The sequence below is a fragment of the Sodiomyces alkalinus genome (genome assembly GCF_003711515.1).
Source record: "Sodiomyces alkalinus F11 unplaced genomic scaffold SODALscaffold_1, whole genome shotgun sequence".
NCBI classification, from domain to species: Eukaryota; Fungi; Ascomycota; class Sordariomycetes; order Glomerellales; family Plectosphaerellaceae; genus Sodiomyces; species Sodiomyces alkalinus.
The window spans coordinates 7,202,471-7,221,300 of NW_021167079.1; the positions used below are offsets into that span (position 1 = coordinate 7,202,471).

General features: G+C 55.3%; 8 protein-coding genes across 8 annotated transcripts in view; 7 read left to right on the top strand and 1 right to left on the bottom strand.

Annotated features, from left to right (window-relative positions):
• Positions 1 to 209: 209 nt before the first annotated feature.
• SODALDRAFT_375867 (hypothetical protein) lies at positions 210 to 3,735 on the top strand (the record flags this gene model as incomplete). Its single annotated transcript, XM_028614774.1, has 13 exons — positions 210 to 226; positions 315 to 334; positions 723 to 743; positions 805 to 894; positions 994 to 1,121; positions 1,195 to 1,254; positions 1,363 to 1,446; positions 1,563 to 2,744; positions 2,810 to 2,942; positions 3,005 to 3,209; positions 3,368 to 3,397; positions 3,489 to 3,595; positions 3,725 to 3,735. 13 exons carry the CDS (start codon positions 210 to 212, stop codon positions 3,733 to 3,735), a joined length of 2,088 nt encoding a protein of 695 aa, XP_028471533.1.
• A 2,048-nt stretch (positions 3,736 to 5,783) lies between these two features.
• Positions 5,784 to 7,043, top strand: SODALDRAFT_46335 (hypothetical protein). Its single transcript, XM_028615393.1, has 3 exons — positions 5,784 to 5,894; positions 5,993 to 6,420; positions 6,499 to 7,043. The coding sequence occupies exons 2-3, from the start codon at positions 6,030 to 6,032 to the stop codon at positions 6,912 to 6,914; spliced, it is 807 nt and encodes a 268-aa protein (XP_028471534.1). The 5' UTR covers positions 5,784 to 5,894; positions 5,993 to 6,029; the 3' UTR covers positions 6,915 to 7,043.
• Positions 7,044 to 7,065: 22 nt separating this feature from the next.
• Positions 7,066 to 7,839, top strand: SODALDRAFT_320122 (histidine-phosphotransfer domain, HPT domain-containing protein; the record flags this gene model as incomplete). The annotated part of the gene is made up of 3 exons (XM_028609503.1): positions 7,066 to 7,083; positions 7,150 to 7,319; positions 7,404 to 7,839. The coding sequence occupies 3 exons, from the start codon at positions 7,066 to 7,068 to the stop codon at positions 7,837 to 7,839; spliced, it is 624 nt and encodes a 207-aa protein (XP_028471535.1).
• Positions 7,840 to 9,099: 1,260 nt separating this feature from the next.
• SODALDRAFT_320123 (hypothetical protein) lies at positions 9,100 to 9,933 on the top strand (the record flags this gene model as incomplete). Its single annotated transcript, XM_028609504.1, has 1 exon — positions 9,100 to 9,933. One exon carries the CDS (start codon positions 9,100 to 9,102, stop codon positions 9,931 to 9,933), a length of 834 nt encoding a protein of 277 aa, XP_028471536.1.
• Positions 9,934 to 10,213: 280 nt separating this feature from the next.
• SODALDRAFT_327945 (hypothetical protein) lies at positions 10,214 to 12,357 on the top strand. Its single transcript, XM_028610563.1, has 3 exons — positions 10,214 to 11,233; positions 11,286 to 11,495; positions 11,577 to 12,357. Exons 1-3 carry the CDS (start codon positions 10,471 to 10,473, stop codon positions 12,032 to 12,034), a joined length of 1,431 nt encoding a protein of 476 aa, XP_028471537.1. The 5' UTR covers positions 10,214 to 10,470; the 3' UTR covers positions 12,035 to 12,357.
• A 303-nt stretch (positions 12,358 to 12,660) lies between these two features.
• SODALDRAFT_46249 (hypothetical protein) lies at positions 12,661 to 14,952 on the top strand. The gene is made up of 3 exons (XM_028615392.1): positions 12,661 to 12,913; positions 12,970 to 13,139; positions 13,225 to 14,952. The coding sequence occupies exons 1-3, from the start codon at positions 12,811 to 12,813 to the stop codon at positions 14,599 to 14,601; spliced, it is 1,650 nt and encodes a 549-aa protein (XP_028471538.1). The 5' UTR covers positions 12,661 to 12,810; the 3' UTR covers positions 14,602 to 14,952.
• A 1,085-nt stretch (positions 14,953 to 16,037) lies between these two features.
• Positions 16,038 to 17,537, top strand: SODALDRAFT_327948 (hypothetical protein). Its single transcript, XM_028610564.1, has one exon. It carries the CDS (start codon positions 16,254 to 16,256, stop codon positions 17,205 to 17,207), a length of 954 nt encoding a protein of 317 aa, XP_028471539.1. The 5' UTR covers positions 16,038 to 16,253; the 3' UTR covers positions 17,208 to 17,537.
• Positions 17,538 to 17,883: 346 nt separating this feature from the next.
• The window catches only part of SODALDRAFT_336949 (actin-like ATPase domain-containing protein), a gene marked incomplete at both ends in the record, with an annotated part of 2,270 nt that continues 1,323 nt past the window's right edge, over positions 17,884 to 18,830 (bottom strand). Inside the window, one exon of the mRNA XM_028612635.1 lies at positions 17,884 to 18,748. Coding sequence (XP_028471540.1) covers positions 17,884 to 18,748 — 865 coding nt within the window. The remainder of the gene's footprint in view (positions 18,749 to 18,830) is intronic.

Sequence of the window (18,830 nt, forward strand, 5' to 3'; positions counted from 1 at the left end):
CTTAATGAGATACCTCCTTCGTACAGTGAGCTCTTGACATAACACTGGTCACCCAAAATGTGGACCCGAGGCAAGTTCAGACATTGGTACATTCTACCAAGATATCTCGTGGAAAGGAAAAAGTTATGGGCATCACCTTCACAGCAAAAAGGATTTCTCTCGCTGAATATGCAAAGACGTAACCGTAAGAGAGTTGGATGTAGAAGCTTATGATCGACATCGACGAGTGCGTCTCATCGAACAGCTGTGATCTAAGGTAGGCTACAGATCTGAACTTTTAGAATCCCCACATATTCTTTCGTGATTTTCTCAAGGACGATCCAAGCCCTCGCAGGTACGCCTCTACCAGGGTTTAAAGGTTAGCGCGAATACAAACGAATATGATTGGTTACGGATAACAGGGATCCCTGTGAAGTACATCTGCATCCAAATATATAAGACCTATCACCCTTCATAAGTACCTATACTTACTAGATCTCGCCACTATCCCTACTATCCCCACTATCCCCACTATCACTACTATCACCACTAGGGTAGTCCTAAGATAATCCTCAAGATCGTCATATGTCTTTGTACCTATCTATATGATATAGGTGGAAAAGTACGGATCGGCAGGCTAATCCAATGATTGATAGGATGTGGGGCGAATTCACGAGCTAACCTTTAAACCCCTGGGGGAGGTGTACAGGTACGATCATACATACCATTTCTGTTTGCTGCAGACGGGCAGTTTACCCACCTTGGTACACGTATATATCTGGCCAAGGCTCATTCTTGATGGCCCGATTCACATGAGATGAGCAGTCATCCAAATATGTCGACCCTTGATTTCAGGAACAGTCATGACCGAAGAATCAAGAGCGGCCGAAGACAGATTCGTTGAAAGTGATACTTGTGAATGGTACGCCGTGGGGACCTGCTTCCTCTCGGTGATGCCTTGACACCACTACCTAGGTACCTAATACTCTTTCATCTGGTCAACACTTGGTGGAGCCGCGGCGCCACTCCCCGGTTCCGGTATGCTGCCAGTCGCACCAGACAGGCCTCCACGGTGGTATAATTGTCAGATATATGACGTGCTGGATTCATGTCTGGTCAACTGCATGCAGTACACAGCTAAGGTCCGGTCCTTAAAAATGAACTTTAAGTACGCTACTACCTTATTAACAAATCACAGACACTCGTGGGTTCAAGACCGGTCAGCAAGTCACAAGCCATTTCAAACCGTTCCTCACCGGCATCGGCTCTTGCTCGGTAAACCCCCCTAAGAACTAAGATCCGCGGCTGGGTCTAGGTCTTGGTCCGTGCACTTCCGTATCCACAATCAAGGTACCCAGTCCGTCTTGTGAGGCGATAATAAAGGAGCTGGTCCGATTTCTTTCTCCCTTCGTTGATCCCGACACCGCAACTCGCCTCGTTGACTCCATTATCGGACTATCTGCCCTCGTGTGCTTGCATTTTCTTCTTTCTTTTTCACTGAGCGTTCCCTTCCATTCGTTCTTACCAGTTCTCTTCTTTTTTTGCGAACATTCATCGCGTGTACCCCAATTGACTTGACTCAGAACGGCACTGTCTGGCCCAAGTCACCGATTAATACTTCATTGGCGGCAACCATGGACGAAGCATACAAGCAGCACCACAGTCGCAGAAAGAACCGCTCTAGCACCAGCCTCAATCATCTAACCCTCGCCCCGCTTACTCCCAAGCTACCCTTCAGCGACGACGCCGAGTTCTCTTACGTGCCCCCCGTCCGCAGCACCTCGTACATCCAGGGCAAGTCCGCCCCGACAACCCCCAGCATCCTCGCCCGTCCACCGACCTTCCCCTCGACCTCCCGCTCCCGCTCACGTTCATCGCGGCGCGCTTCCATAACGGACGCCCAGCTCCCCAAGAGCAAGTCGGCCTGCCACCTTGCCGTTGCCGACCACCACCATGACGCGTCCTCCAGCTCTACCCGACGGAAAGCCGTTTCCGGCGCCACGACCCCGACCCGCCGTGCTCGCAACGACGGCAACGGTATCCCGCGCGACGACGACGACTGGCTCCTCCGCGCCGGTATCGTGCTGAGCGCCGAGGCAAGGGAATACAAGGGCCAGATGTGGCTCACCTCGCGCGAGAGCTCGACGAGTCTCGTCGCCCTGCGCGATGACGAGGCCGACGAGGCGGTTCTGGAGAGGGAGCTCGCGCGGGACCGCGACCTGATGACCCGGAGGAGCAGCGTGGTGGATCTCGTCGAAGGGGTGGTGGATGGCGGTCGCTCGACGCGTGGGAGCCGGCATGGGAGCCGGCCCGCCAGCCGGGTCGCCTCCCGCGGTCGGGGGATGGTGTCTCTCGAGGGCCAAAGTCTGGACGAGGCTTACTTCGACCGTGATCAGGCACTCGGAGACGAATATGACCAGGGCCCTGATTTCGTCAATCCCGAGGACCGGTTGGAGGCCATGGGACAGGACCCCGACAAGGACGACGAGGCGACCGTGCGAAAGCTCGTCAAGGCGGAGGGCGCCGGCCGCAGCTTGTGGTTCGGGTTGTCCTTGTTCTCGGTGGAAGAAAACCCGGAAGATTCCGACACGAGTGACGATGACGACGCTGAAGGGGAGGTGGATGAACGACGCGACGCCTGGACGAGCACCTCATCTCGGCACTTTGAGGGCGTGACAAATTCTCCCAAAGAACTGATCCCGCCCCCCGATCCCAACCAGGGAGGATGGCACGATGCCGCCTGGCTGTTGAGCGTGGCTTGCAAAGTCTTGCTGTGAAGGAGAAACAAAATTACTTGTTATTACGGACCCTTTTTTTTTTTTTGGGCTAGTCCCGTCTTTCGACAGCTACAACGCCCATCGACGCCTTTCCCATAGACATTCTGGCCGGCCTCTACCTCCGAGCAAGGGACTTGCGAGCCCGGGATCCGGACTCGGGCCGGGCCGACAAACCCAAGTTCATCAGTTCCCGTTCCTTCGGGAAAGGGCACTTAGGACCTTCAACAAGGGCAACCACTCCATATCAGCCAGGTGTTGGGGAACGAGGGTCAGCGTGCCCGTCATCACTCCGTACGGCCAAAACTCAGGTCATACAAGCAAGGAATGTGGGCTTGGAGCAAACCGCCAACGGGGCATTTCCTTTTGGATGCTTCTAGACCACAGATCAACACTGCATGACATTTTGAGTTCGCTCCAACCTAAGGAGAAGGGGCCACTCAATGTGTATGGATGGTACACTAGCTTACCTGATTAACGGGAGCTTCTTAATTGGTGGGAGTCTTGTTGCGCTACGGCTAGCCAAGCAGAAAGCCAAAGCTCCGTGCCGACGCCAGGGCATGTTGTGGTTTTTTTCCGTTGCGTTTTTGCGTTCTTGATCCTGGCGTTCACAGGAATCCGGGTTTGCGGCTGCACGTGGGATCGTGTTCACGGAAGGTCGTGCTTTAAACCTACCCGGGTTTGGGGGTTTGGGAGTCAGAGCCCGATAACTGGTCAGTCTGTCGACAGTCTTAGAGCATTATGTCGACAGAAATATTCTGTCCTGGCTCTGGTCAGGCCAAAATCCTCTGTTCGAGCTCTGACCTATCTCCACCGCCCCCCTCCCTTCCCTCCTCTCCCCGGTAGGAACCCAAAATACCTATAATATCTGGCCTGATGTCGACCTTCTTTTACACTGATCTCGCCCTATAAGTGATTCTGGAAGGTTCCAAAGCGCATGTTTCTCTTCTTTTGTTGTCGTGGGACCCAAGTCAAGATGTGAGGGGGAGGAGGAAAAACCGGTTTTTGCCCCCCTGGGCTAAGAAACTGGGGGAGTGGAAACGAAGGCTCGTGCCACTGGACTGTTGGACGATGTCTTAAGACCTCGTATGATTTGCTTGTTCCGTAGCTGAAGACCATCGGACGAGTTTTGCCAAGTGATGCCTGAAATGAACGTCCGAACGAGAAAGGGGTTCTGCCTATTTGTGGTTATGAGATGCGTTCCACGACTGGTTGTGAGGTCGGTCGTGAGGTCGGGGATGACAATAGAAATGTTCCTGACACATTGTGGTGGTCATAGTTCAGCCTTTCCAAGAGACGATTAACAAAGAGATGCCTCTGTGGAAAAAGAGGGATGTTTCGAGTCTGTCACCGCTTCTGAAGCCGTATTCGTACGATTTCGGGATATGTGATCTTCGGAGCCAATACCACGCCACCGGTTCGTCAAGCAATTCAGATGCTATAGGAGGCGTGGGCAGCATGTACTCGGTATGTGCGAAGGACGCGTGCTACGAAACTTTTGTAGGTCCGTCAGTTTATCGTGTTGCGACGCCCGAACTCAGCATGAGACTGTTGCTGTCTTTGTAAGTACGTCGTACGAAGTATTTCAGGTCCAGGTTATGACGTAGGGATAAATACCCTAGCTACCCCACATCCGATCGCACAGAGGCAACGACTACACGCTACGCTGGCGCACAATCAGCCACCGTTTTGTAATTATTAGCTTATGTCTCCCCTCTTTCGAAAACGAGTAGAACCGAAGAGATATTAATCGTCGTGGACGGCGTGTGAGGGGACTGAGAGTGAACCGGCACCGTCTTATGCGGGAGGAACAGTGAGAAAACCGGGATCCAAATGCAGCGTCTTCCAATGCCCATTGCGACGAGGGAGTTCGGGGAGCCGGACACAGAAGAATATATGAGGCATTCCGCCGTATCTTCGTTGTTATACGTACCTTAAGGTAAGGTACCGTAACAAGAAGAAGATTGCGGGACCTCGATAGGTAAGGTAGCCTAGGGTACTCGGGGACTCCTGCCAGTGTTTCACCTATCAGAGCCGTACCTAGTGTACCGTTTTTGAGGTATTCCCACAGCGCCAAGGAGCAAGGGGCAGATCCCCCCTCCCAGGCGCGGACTATGGGCCTCACGGGGGTCGGGGGTGCACGGGGATGGCGCTGCAGCAGTGTTGGACGGTGTTGGAATAGTCGGAAAAGAGCTCCGTGGTTGTTTGGACCTGAGGTATTCCGTAAGAAACATGGTAGACAAGGAAAGAGATCGACAGAATGGTTGTTCTAGAACCCAGACCCTAGGAAACTACAAAGCAGGAGAGAAAGGATAGCAGGAACGCGTTAGAGTAGAAGAGAGAACTGAAAATCGGGTAGGGATCATACGGAGCACCAAGTCATTGCGAAGTACATATGTACTTCGCAGCTGTGCTTCGAACAGCAGGCACAGTATGAACGGTGAGGTGGGGTCGTCGGGTGGAGCGGGATGGACCCTTTCGTGGGGACAAAGTGGGACCAAAAGTCGAGAGACCAGGGTAGACAGCGTACGGAATGATGCAAGGTGTGGAGACGGATTCCGCCACACGTCACTCGAATCACCTCCTATCGAAGAAAATACTGTAGAGATACTGTGCCCCCAAATGCGAAGTACCGCAAACATCCCATCACACCCCCCGAAAGCTTGGACAGGTACGAGGCAGAAGAAGAAGCGCGTACCTTGGGGAAGGACCGCAAAACCTGCCATCAGAGCGATAGGCACGGTACAACGTACGGTGATTTGAAGGAGGAGGCGTCCCCCGAAAATGGAATGTGCTAAAAGATATTCCTAAAGGTATAGGTAGTCGGAACATCTCAACCACCCAGCCTCGGGCGCTTCCATTCGGGCTGGAGCCGTGTTGACCTTTTTCCTTTTCCCCTCCCCTAATTAATTACCTCCTTTCCCCATTTCTCTTCCACGAGGCGTGGACTTTTTGCTACTTGTGCCTAGCCATCAGCTACCCTAGAGGTAATTACCGGATCGCAAATTCTCACGCCAGCAACGTCATCCGTTGGCATCACTCCTACCCGAGTATCCGTCAACAACCAACCAGCAAGGATCGTGACCGAGTGCGACGCAGCTTAACTCTTCATTTGACTGCTGGGGGAAATCCAGCCCTGCCGTACGTCACTGGCTCTGGTCATTTACCCGAATACCGAGCTTTATTCCTCTGCCCATCTTGCTCAAGGAGACCCGATATTGAGACAATCTTCTGCAAAGTCCGAGGTACGTGCGATTGATCTGTTCACATACTTCTATGTTCCCTTCGAGGCTCCCCCATGCACCGTCTCCCATTCAAAGCACGATGCTTCCTCGCATCGAAATCCCATTTTCTCAAGTACGAAGTATTTGCTCAAATGCGCCGATGGAGCATGAACCCCGCCTTGGTACCTGCCTATCCCGTGGGCGCTCAGTTGCCCCTCCTGCGAGAAACAGGGTTCAAAGGGTCCTTCCTCTCATAATCGAATCAATAATCCGTCGTGCTTTCCTCGAGTCTTTTTTGGGGGGGTTTGCCTCTTGGGGTATCATGCCGTTTTCCCAATCCCCTCCTCCTTCTCGTCCTTGTTCTACGAAGTACCGCCAACATGTCCTTCATTTCTGCTCGGGCACGTTGAATAGCATCCTCTCGCGGGCCCAGCTCTCCCGCTGTCCAGCATAAAGCTATTCGTGCATCCCGTTCCCTCCCTGCAGCACCTTATTATCAGATTACCCCACCAGTGGATTATATCAACCACAGGCTGTTAACCCCGCCATCAAGACTCTTCCCCCTCCCTTTCGCGACGGCAAGTCTATTTGCCATCGTATACCCTTACACATCACACCAGTTATCACCTCTCTTATTTCGGGGACCTCTCTTGATCCATCTGAAATTCACAACCCAGTACTCCAGTATTTACCTTGTTCATTGTTTCTTTTGTTCAGTGTCGTGAATTTCCAACCACAGTCTTCAAGCTCGAGAGAACCATCCCGGCTGGTAAGGTTACCTCCTCCCCCCTTTTGCCCCCAACCAACCCACCAACCAACAACGTCGACGCACCTGTACGGTATATTTGTATTATCTTCTGTTGGTTTATGTCCAAGAGTCGCTTCGCCCAAATCGCCGCTCGAACATCGTCTACGCCTTTTGTCCTGGGCGCTCTAACCACATATCATGACAGCCCTCTCCGCAACCCGTCCAGGCGGATAACCTGGCTTGCCTTTCAAACAACCATCAGAGATACCCCGGTGATTTATTATAACAACCACTACAAAAAAAAAAAAAAAAGGAAGCCTGAAGCGTAGCACCTGTCATCATGCCCGCCGAGACCAAGGTACGTCTCTCTGCCAGCGCCCGCCTAGGTGACCAAACTACTCACATGCCATCCCGGAATTTCCAGATCGACGATGGAGCGCCCGCTCTCCCCCAATTAGGCGATAGCGTCGACTCGACGACTTTCGAGCAGATCCTGGAAATGGACGACGACGATGAACGCGAGTTCAGCCGATCCATCGTGTTTGGCTTCTTTGAGCAGGCCGAGGAGACCTTCGAGACAATGGAAACAGCACTGTGAGTGGGAGATTATTTACGGGTTGCGCTTTTCTGCGCGCTTGTGGGCATGTCTGACATTGGTTCGTTCCTTCGATACTGCAGGGAAAACAAAGAGCTCCACGAGCTTTCACAGCTCGGCCACTTCCTTAAGGGTTCTTCGGCGACCCTGGGGCTCGTCCATGTCCGCGACAGTTGCGAGAAGATTCAGCGCTACGGAAAGAAGCAGAAGGAGGACGGATCCAGTGTGGACGACGACGAGTTGTGTCTGAAGCGGATCGGGGAAACACTCAAGACACTCAGGACGGAATATGATAACTGCGAGAGGGCCTTGAAGAAGTTTTACGGCAGCCCCGTCGCCGAGGACAGCGATAAGACCGACGAGGTGGACAAGGCTGATACGACTGATGAAATAGACGAAGTGGACGAAGTGGACAAAGTCGACAAAGTCGACAAAGTCGACAAAATCGACAAAATCGACAAAACGGACGAGAGCGATAAGACTGACACGGCGGACAAGAGTGACAAGACCGATAATTAGCCAGCCTCTATACTTCGAGCCACCGCAATACTTCAAGGAGTATGACTACCGACATCGTCCCCGACGCCCCCTTGTGTCTCAGACGGGGTGAAGGAAAAAAAATGAAGGTCTTGGGCAGTTTGGGAAGGGGGCCAACAGAGCGCCCCCTTTCAACCTCGAGGCCCGAAACCACTCGTGTTATGGGTTTTCCGGTCTTGAATCAGCTTTATACCTACACCACACTAGTCGTAAGCAGAGTTGGGTCAACCGACTACCGGTTCAAGAGCATCTGTCAATGCGCCAAGAAGATTGATACGGGGGCCTTCGTCTCTTCCCCGAGGATGGATGGGGCTGGGTTGATGATGACCTGCGGTTCTTTCTCCATGTCCTACTGCCTTGTGGGGAATATCTTATTGGTGGAGTAATTTATCGCCTGCTTGGTTGTCCTACACACGGGAACCCGCGCAGCTTCAAACTCAGCAGCCGAGAAATAATTCCAGAGGTATATTTCTCTCCATAGATGCCGCCCTAGTAGATGCCGCCCTAGACCTCAGCTTCGTGCATGCCGATCGAATTTCCGAATGCGACAAAGCGTTCTTACGGCCGACCTTACCCAGAGAAGTTGGTCCAAGGCGGGAGACTTTGCATACTCTCGTGTCTGCTAAGTCGAATTTGAGCATAGGTCGAAGTGGTGCTCCCCAGGTGCGACCTGGGGAGGATATTCTACTCCGCCCATGACTGATCCCTGGAAGCATTGAGATCGTAGGAACTGATGGCATCGCCGCTCGTATAGTGTGGCTTGGGGCGAGGGATGCTAAAGCACCATTTTGACTTTGTAAAGGAGCGATGACTCGGGCACTGGCGGGTTACGGTTCCTGAAGGGGTGGTGCCCATTCCTACAGAGGTACGTGCTTAGAGTCACGTGGGGATGCTACTCACGAAGAAGACGCATTAAGACGACATATAAAGATATCCGATTAGGGAAGTACTCATATGTCTCTTTCGAGGCGAGAGTCCCGAAGGATGAGGCCCTGGACCAAAGCCGTCGCAGCACAACCATCAATCAATCACTTCCCTCTCAAGCCAGGCAGTGCTCGACTGTGCTCCGCCACTAGGCTTTGCTGCACCCGTGTTACAATGATCATCTCGTTTCGGGATTCCACTCTCTCGCGGATTTGGAACACGAGGTAGTTACGCGCGAAACAGGGCAGTCCAAGGACTCTTCTCAACTTACCTTAGAATACCATTTCGTGGATGCATCAACTCGAGGCTGCAACTAAAATGCCTCCGCGACCCACCACCAGACCTCCTCCGTTCACGCACTTTTTGTGCATCCCCCTAGTGACACCGTCATCCAGACCACATCTTGCACGGGCCCTAGCAGCGTTCCGTGCCGACGTCACGGGGCCCTCCGTCCAGTCCGCTATCCCCCACGATGCCGTGAGGCCGCTCGGCACGTTGCACCTCACACTGGGTATGATGAGCCTCCCGGACGCCGAGGGGATCGAGAAAGCCGTCTCTGTGCTTCGCAGCCTGAAACCGCGCGAGATCCTCGCGGGCATCAGGCCCCTGTCGGAGACCACTCCGCTTGCGGCGGCATCAACGACGGCCAAGGTGGCTGCCGAGACGGGAGGTGCCGGGGCGGTGACGGTGACAGCGTCGGAGACAGTGTTGGAGACAACATCATCGGGCAACAACACGGACAACCCGCAGCTGACGTCGCTCTCCCTCACCTTACGCGGACTTTATTCCATGCAGCAGGCGCGCCAGGCGGCGGTGTTGTACGTCCCGCCCGTGGACCCGCAGGGTGTGTTGCTGGCGTTCTGCGAGGGGCTACGCGCGCCGTTCTTGGAAGCGGGCGTCATGGTGGCCGAGGACCGGCCGTTGTTGCTACATGCTACTGTGGTGAACACGGTCTACGTCCGGAACGGCGGGAGGCGGGGGAGAGGGAGGCGGTTGACGGTGGATGCGCGCGAGGTGCTGGATCGGTATGATGGGCATGTCTGGATGGAGGACGTCCCGCTGGAGAGGATTGCGATTTGTCGAATGGGGGCTAAGGCCGTGGAAGGGGAGGATGAGGCGGCGTATGAGTTGGAAGCTGAGATTGAATTTTGAGCTCTGACCAGGGGAGATCAGGGGGCAGGGCAGTTAACGACGCCTGCGTGAGAGGGTGCTTCATATTATTTGCCTATTCATCACGACTTCCTGTCGCCAATTCTAGAAAACCACGATGCTTATTGATGAGGTGGGTTGTGTGCGCAGTTCCTCCAGGTACCTTACCTTAGCACAGGGGCGGTACCTTAGCGTTCGTAGCCCCTGAAATCTGCATATCCCGCTCGCGTCATATGACTTCAGCACATGCATCTACCCGGATGCTGTCACATCACCCAAACCTCCGACTCCGTAGGTCCCGGGCAACCACAATCAAGGGAGTAAAGCTGACATGAAGACGATCCGCCGAGTGCGCCGCCACGAAACGGGACACTTTAACCGCAATTGAACGAGTCTAAACGGTGCGTCCACCATGCGGGGGTCGGCGCCACACGACGTCGATCCGTCCTAATGACGAAAGATAAAAAGACATCCCGCACTTCGGCGGTGTCCCAGAAACGCCGCGGAGTCCACGCTGCCGCATCTGCATCCTCGTCCTCTATGGCCTCACCTCCTGGGGCCGGAACTGCCAAAAACTCGGACTGTGGCTCTGCTACCCACGTTCTCATCACCTCCTCCGTTCCGTCCCCTCCATCCTCGACCGGCCAGGATGTCAACAACGTCGCCATCATAGCCCCTCCTCCGCGCGCCCAGCTCGGATGCTCGAACGCGACCAGCGGCCCAAGCACGGACGACCGAGGATTCGTCGAAGGAAGCTCCCATAATAACAATAACGAACATGGATTGAAAGAGCGGGAAAACAGCCCGCCCACGGGCCGAGACAGCAGGAGGCCCGACAGCAAGAGCAGCGGCGGCGGCAGCGGCAGCGGCAGCGGTCCGGCGAAACCAACCTCAGCCTCCGCCGCAGCGACGGCCGCCCTCCTGCGCGACAAGGACCAGCGAATCGGCCAGCTGGAACGCGAGCTGGGGGTCATGGAGACGGAGTTCTCGCGCCAACTCGAGCGGCTGGCGCACGCCGAGTGCGACGCGGCCACGGCCTGGCAGGGACGGCTGGCGGCGGTCGAGGGCGAGCTGGGGTTCCTCGGGGCCGAGGCCGAGGCGCTGCGGCGGCAGGTTGCGGAGAAGGAGCGCGAGAGTGTTGGCTTGCGGGCGCAGGTCCGCGGGCTGAAGGCGTTCGTGAGCTCGAGCACCCGCACGGATGGCCAGGCGGCGACATCGGATGAGGTTTTTGGGGATGGCATGGCGAAGCTGGGGAATGGGCTGCAGAATTGGGTTATTGTGCATTTTAGGCGGGCTAAGATTGGTGAGTGGCCGCTTTGGGGGGAGAGAACATGGTGACAGCTGACTGGTTACAGACCTATCCAGCGCCGATGACGAGGTGCGGTATGAGGTGGAGAGGCTGGTGCCCATGTGCGAGGAGCTAGTCTTCACAGCCAAAGTGCACTTCCTTCTGTCTCTCGTTTCGCGGGTTCTGGTGGATATGGTGTTCGATTCTTACTATGTCGGTCTCACCAAGGACCAGGCCCGGGGGTTTCGATACGTGGAGCAAACGCTTCTATCTTACGGTACGCGCCTATGTCGCCCCCAAGAAAGGGGACGTAGAGAGGAGTCTGGCAGACTGACTAAACTCGGTTCATCTCCTGCAGGTTCGCAAGAGACGCTGAATCAATGGCGGTCGTCGACCCTTTCCCTCCTTCGGCGTGAAGGAGACATCAAGATGCAGGAAGAAACAGAAGCGGTGATCCAGGGGGTTATTACGCGACTAAACAGGATTCTGGATGGCATCGCAGATGTCAAGTCTACGGAATCTCGCGACCAGGCCCTAAGGGTGCAAGTCGTGAGCGCCATCGAACTCTCGCGTCTCCTGGCCGTCCAGAAGGCCGTTTTCGACATTCACATGCCGGAAATCCTGCCTCACCAGGAGACCATGTTTGATGGTTCGACGATGGAGGACATTGGCGGAGAGGACGAGGAGACGTTGTCGCGGCGGGATATTTGCTGCGTCACGTTCCCTGGCATCATCAAGCGCGGAGACGAAACGGGCGGGCATCTACAATATCGGAACGTCATTGCCAAGGCGAGAGTCCTGTGCAGTCCTGAGTGATGAAGCGCTCGCTATTCATCCCAGGTAATGAAGTGAAATGAGATGACGGCTTTCTTTGCCCATCCTTCACTGCTCTTCGGTTCTCCCGGACCGGTGGCCCGGCGTTTCTGCAATGCACCTCTGCTCCCATCCAGAAGGCTACACAAAGTCGAGAATTCCTCATGCATACCATCGCGGGAAACCCCTTCCACCGAATACCATCGAAGGGTTTGGTTCCTCGTATACTAGCTTATAATACCTTATAAGGTGGAGTTACTTTTTTAGGACTCTCCCCGCACCCCTAGGTAGGTATAAAGCACAATAAGCAATCATTTCGAGCCGCCCCATATTTTGCGGCCTTACGGTAATTCCGGGAAGCTCGATAGAGTACGTACCCAGAATTAGACGGGCGCATACATAACGTATCCTCCAACACCAGGCCGGCGGCCTTCTCCTTTCTCGGCCAGACTTCACACAACCAACACCAAACCAACATGGTCGTCCTCCGCCGTAAACGAATAGGTCGCCAATCCTGTCAATGGTTCCAAACTGCCACCAACACACATGAGATGCCGAGTAAGCACGGCCTCCGACGGCCAACCAGTCAGTCTTAGCCGGCCTAGTAAGTTGGCTGCCTGGTTATTCGTTGCGCCAAGCCAACAACGAGACCTACCTCGACCGTAGCGTAGGGCCAACGCGAACGACGTTGCGACCCTTTTTCAGGGCATCCGTCGCCCGAACCCACCGATATAAATAAATTCCCTCGCCTTTGCACCATCAATCACAGGTTCCTCGCCATGAACAGCGGAGTGTCAAAAACGCGGGTCTGCCGCTCTCGGATCAAAATATCGAAGGCCTTGCAAGAAGAGCTGCTAGACGCTATCGCAAGCACGGATACAGGTATGAATATTGATGTCTCCCCACACTAGAAGAACAGACCAACTCACCGGACACAGAACTTCCGCAGAACCCCAGAGACCAGTCTCCAGTCACCCCGTCACAATCTACGAAGAGGCGTCTTACGACTTCCGGGATTGACCCGCTACCCGCGAAGAGAACTCGATTAGAGCAGACAGACGCACATCAGTCGGGAATCCAGGACCAGAAGGCAGGGCAGATCGTCAAGGTATAACCAGCAACGCTCCCCCCCCCACACCACAAGCTGACGAGTAAGGACTAACGGAGACCGTGGGCAGGCGACTCTGCAACAGCCAGCGCCTAAGCATCCTCCTCAACAGTCGTACGCCTCGTTTCTCAAAGACTTGGTCGATCCCGCCCCTTGGATTCATCCCAGCCATCCCGAGCCTGTCCACGCCTTTGTTTTCGAGTGGCTCGAATCCGTCGGGTCGGACCGAGAGGCGCACTGCCGATCGGATAGCCATCTGCACCGTTCGGACAGCAGCCCGGTTCCAAGACAGTCCACGAGATCGGCGCCCGACATGCCTTCCACACGGGATGCCGATGGGTACGCGGTGCCAGTGCCACCGACGCCGAGTTCTGCTGGGTCGCGGTCGCGTCGACCCAGCCCAGGGAACAATAGTGTGGTATCTGGTGCTTCCAGTCCATCCTCCGGTGTTCGCCATTTGAACTACCGCCAAAATAACCTGAGATCGAATGGCATGGAGATCCAACGGTACAACACTCCCCTACCGGACGCGGTATCCGGTCATATCAATAGCATGTTACGTGCGCAGCGGGACTCCCCCGAGTTGTCGTCCGATGAACTGAGGCGGGCCATGGACGGAGTGTGCTATCTCGCAGATGGGTGCAACGAGGACGACGTGGCGAGGTTTCTGGATCGAACAATACTTCCGGACACCAAGGTCGACCCAACCTATGGCCTGGACACGGGTCTGGCGAGCAGCTCTAATTCACTCATGTCTCAACCTCTCGTTCCTGCCATCCCTGGAGCCCACCACAGAGTGAGTCAGCCGAAGCCTGACAGGCTTTATGGATATTCGGGGGATGGACGAGAAGCGTTTACGGATGCGCAGTTCGTAGCTCACGGCATGATCCACCCACAATACGTGGACTATCCGATTGCGACGCAAGGCCTTAGGTTTCCCTTCTTCGTCGTCGAATTCAAAGCGGCCGGGGGTACGGGCGGCGATCTCTGGGTGGCTGCGAATCAGTGTGCGGGCGCTTCGGCAGCTTGCGTCAACGCTGCCGACCAGCTGAACGTCGCGCTTCGAGAGCATCAGAGCGTGCACCGAGTCGACAACTTGTCCTACTCCATCGCTGTGGAGAACAATACGGCCCAGATGTACGTATCGTGGAAGGAAGAGAATCTGCGGCATTATATGCGACGGGTCGATGCTTTCCTGCTGTCGAGCCCGGAGCATTTCAAGAACTTTCGCAAGCAGGTCCGGAACATCCTTGATTGGGGGAAGGATAAACGCCTGAAACAGATCGGGGACGCTTTGGACACGATCCTCGAGGAAAACAGGAAGCAGGCTGCGGAGCGTGCCAAGACCCGCGAAATGCCGATGGAACCGTCGCTTGAGCAGAGGAAGGACAGTCGTCATCGGCCGGCGTTAGCGGAGCCCGCATGTCTTCTGGGAGGGACGGTTACTCATGGAGACCATTAGCGAGCAAGTATTTCTGGATAAAAGTCCCCTGGATTTTGATTTTCGTCTCATCGTTGCGGCAATCCAAGATGGCAGCTTGGCCAGTGAGAAGAATAATCAACGACGCCAAAGGAGCTCAGCGAGGTACGGTATCGACACATAAACGAGGATTCAGCCAGCGTACGAGTCTCTGCGCTGCGTTTCCCCAAATCCGAGGAGCTCACATTTTGCAACAAGACAGAGTCTCTCACGGCTGCTACAGGCCCGTTCGTGGATGCACCCCCGGGGTAACATCTCACAGAGTGAAGTACAATGCATTGTACCTTACCCTACCTTACCTAAGCATGTACTACGTGTACTGGTGTTGTTTGCGGGGCAATTTAAGCCACAATTACAATGACCAATCATAGACCTTGTGTGTTCCGACAATGCTGATACGGTACTTGATGTATCGATCGTGACCATGTCGCCACCCACCACGGAGCCTTGAATCTTTCACATTGCAAACCACGAGCAATCAACAACTCAGTTATGGGGAGAAAAACAGTCAAACATATACCACAGAACATGCCTCGATTTCCTAGCAGCTGTCAAGTAGCGAGACATTGCAGTTGTAACATCCGCATATTCTCGTCCAACCTGAGAGTCCCGTCAGTTACCAAGTGGATTCTGACTCGAGAGTCTTATATATCGAGTCTCTTTCTTTAACAGAGACGGAGAGGCTCCTTGATAAGGCGGTCCCGCTCCGACTAACAGGCAATGCAGACGGTCACAGCAAGTGACTCGAAAAAAAGAGGAACAAACAGCAGTCGACTTGAACAGATCTCTCCCGCCGCCCGCCGCCCACCACCCGGGAAACAAAACAGCTACTCCTCGGTCACCCTCCGGGGAATGGAATGTGCTCCCGCCATACTCCCCGCAGTCTCGCACATTTGCAGCCAGCAAGCGCAGAGAGAAAGAGGGAGAAGAAGCCATTCCCCGTAGGCCCCCGCCCCCTTCCCACCTTCTTCGGGTGACGTGCGTATCTAGATCAGCATCCACATGCAAGTGTATAGCTGCTGCATACGCCGTCAGCATCTAGTCTGCTTCAGAGTGACGCTCTCGGCTGTCTGATAGCTTAGGTAGTCCCTCGTGTTGGTCGGTCTGTTCTCCGTTTCGTGGCTATCGCTGTTGAGTCGGCGCACGTTGTAGAGCCTACCCGAACCCCTCTTTCATATCCGTGCTCTTTTAGATATCTCTTCTCTTCTGCTTTCCCTTGCCCAGTTCCTCTCTGAAAGACCAAGGTAGCTAGGGTCTTTTTGGATCTGCACCCCTCCCTGCACCTAAAGATAAAGATACCACCTCCAACATCCATCTGCATGGCACCGTCGTCTCGTCGACGTGCCTCCAAGCGTTACTCTTGAATACCTGTATCAATATATATTTAAATGTATATGTATATAAGGTATATATATATATATATATATACCCTTCTCTGAGAGCACCCGTTTTCCTCTCCGACTTGTGCTCGACACTTGACTTTCCAATCTCACTTCACCTCCTGGAGAGGATCATCGCTGCACACTTACTGCAGCTTGTTGCTATCGTTCTTTTCCCCTCCGTCTTCACTTCTTCTTTTTTGGCTCTCAGTCATCATGAGGAGCTTCGCAAGCCAGAATCGTGGAGTGCACAGAATGCACGCCTACCTCGACGTCTTCGACCAATCTTTCCAACGCACACCCGTGCCAGAGTCCACCCCTTACCGACACTCCTCAGGCTCTTTTCACGACGCAGAGACCCCCCGCAACGTCAATCTCTGGTCGGATACCTCCTCCGTCTCCTCGAGTCCAACCGACATTTCTCGCACCTCCAGCATCTTCACAACGCACCCTGCTGCCGGCTTGAACACGCCGACCGTGTATGCCCTCTCCGAAGCACCCTCCACCCAGCCCCACGGCCTCGACCCTTTCGACCTATACCTCCTCCACGCCTCTCACGCCTCTCACGCCACTCCACCACCCCAAGGCGACGCAGCCCACCCCCCCTCGCCCTTCCTCCCCTGCGAATTCTCCCGCTACACCGGCTGCCCCACGACCTTCCCGGCCGACGAGCTGGGACTGAACCAGTACATCGACCACATGTCCTCCCTCCACCTCCACCACAAGCTCCCGCCCCGCTGCAGCTGCTGGTGGTGCGACGACTTCCTCTTCGACGCCAACCACCCCAGCAACGGCGGCGACCGGGCCCGCAACTTCTACAACCGCATGGCCCATATCCGCAACCACGTCAGCGACGCCGCCCTCTGGGGAGGCGTCGCCGGGGGCGGAGGCGGGGCCGCCGTCGCGTCGTCTCTCCTGGCCGCCGCGCTGCACCAACACCGCCGTCCGGACTTCTGGATGCTGGACCATCTCTGGGGCGAGCGCCTTATTACCCGGGAGGCGTACGACAGGGAGCGGGGGATCCGCGAGGCGCCGTGTCCGGAGGGGATTTACCCGGCTGGGTGGCGGCCTCCTGTCCCTGAGCGGGCGATGGGGGTGGAGGATGACCTGCAAAAAGAGGAGAGGCGGCGGAAAAGAGCACGGGGAGACGGAAGGACGGGGAGGAGTCGGCGTGCGGGTGCGGTGGGGGGGAGGCGTGGACACATTTGAGCTGAGGGCTGGAGTCCCCCCCTTTGCGAAGGGCTGGAAGGTGAAAAGGGGCCTTCGTTGTGTGAGCTACCTTGGCCACAGCATACGTTGGTTGTCCCACGAGGTGGCTGATCAGTACCACCACACAACTTGTACTTCGTATGGCTCTGGGAGATTCTGGGTTGGACAGCGTTGTTTAACCATCGTTATGTTATGCATGCTCTTTGGTGTCTTCTTACTTATACTTGGACAGGCGGTACTTGGTCTTGCACTCGGAGTATTCAGACCTGGCAGATTTGGTTATACGAGAACTTATACCCCTGAATGATACTTATGCCCGTAAAAACCACTGCTCCCATAGCTCTTAGTACAAGGGTTGAAAACGAAGGTAGGGACCGTCATTCACAAGTGGCCGAGAGAAATTATGAACAGAAATCACACTTGAGCAAGGCGCTTCAAACGGCCTTGTGGCTTGTTTACGCCTCAAAGTTGGTGAGGGAACCAATTCTATATCGTGATGCCGTTGACACCACATGATATCCCATCATTCGACCCAGAGAGGCCCCGTTTTCTGTTATTGTAATGACTCGCTTATACACATCAATGGACCTGTGTAACGGCCCTCTACAGTCCAACAAGAGTACAACACTCTAAGCTACGCCTTCATAAAGTCTCGTGGTCTCTTCTCTTTGTCCCTCTAGTGGAATTCAGCCTCGACCCGACCGTACCGCACCCCGTCCACCTTCAGCTCGAACCCCAACCCGGCGCTATCAACAATCATCTCCAGAGTGAAATCAAGGTTATCAAACTCCACGCCGCGCGTAGTCGTCAACCGCGTGAAAAGACTACGCGGCACAGCACTGAGGTCGGTGGTCAGGGTGCACACCGACACGAGGAGGTCGCGGGTATACGCGGCCGGCGGCTCGTCCGCGGCGCAGGCGATGAGGTCATCCGTGACGACCAAGCTCTGGCCGGGGCGGAAGTTGCGGGTGTAGTGGAACGCGATGGGCGAGGACGGGGAGATGGCCTGCCCCTTGGCGATGTGCCACTGCATGCGGTCCGAGACCATCCACCGCTCCCACAGCGGCGACCAGTAGCGCTCGCTGACCGAGTGCTTCGCCTCGTCGTAGACGGTCGCGTACGACGTGCCGTAGTGCATCCGCGCCTTGCGCGAGATCACCATGCTGCCTTCCACCCCGCGCAGCACGGCGCCCCGGACCACCGCCGTCCATGCGTATACCGGCTGCATGACCTCGATGGACGCCTCGTCTTGCGGCGCGGCCATGTTCGCGTGCGTGGGGCGCTCGGTGTAGGGCGGGGGCGCGGCGCTGGCGAAGTGCAGTTTGAGGCGGCGGTAGAGGTAGTCGCTTTGCCCGAAGCCGCCGACGAGCACGATGCCGGAGACGACGGCGCCCTTGGTGCGGAGGTTGTCGACTTGGCCCCGGACGAGGTCGCATACTTCCTTGACCACGGGCTCGAAGATGTCCTTGATCTGGTCTGCCGTCATGATGAGGAAGCCGCAGTCGAGACCCGCCTCCTCGTCGTCGGGTAAGCCGGGGAATCTGGGAAGAGGGAGGTTTTGTCTGTGTTAGAGCGGGCAGGGGGTGTGAGGGGGGAGTAAAGAATATATGCGGATGAAAAAAA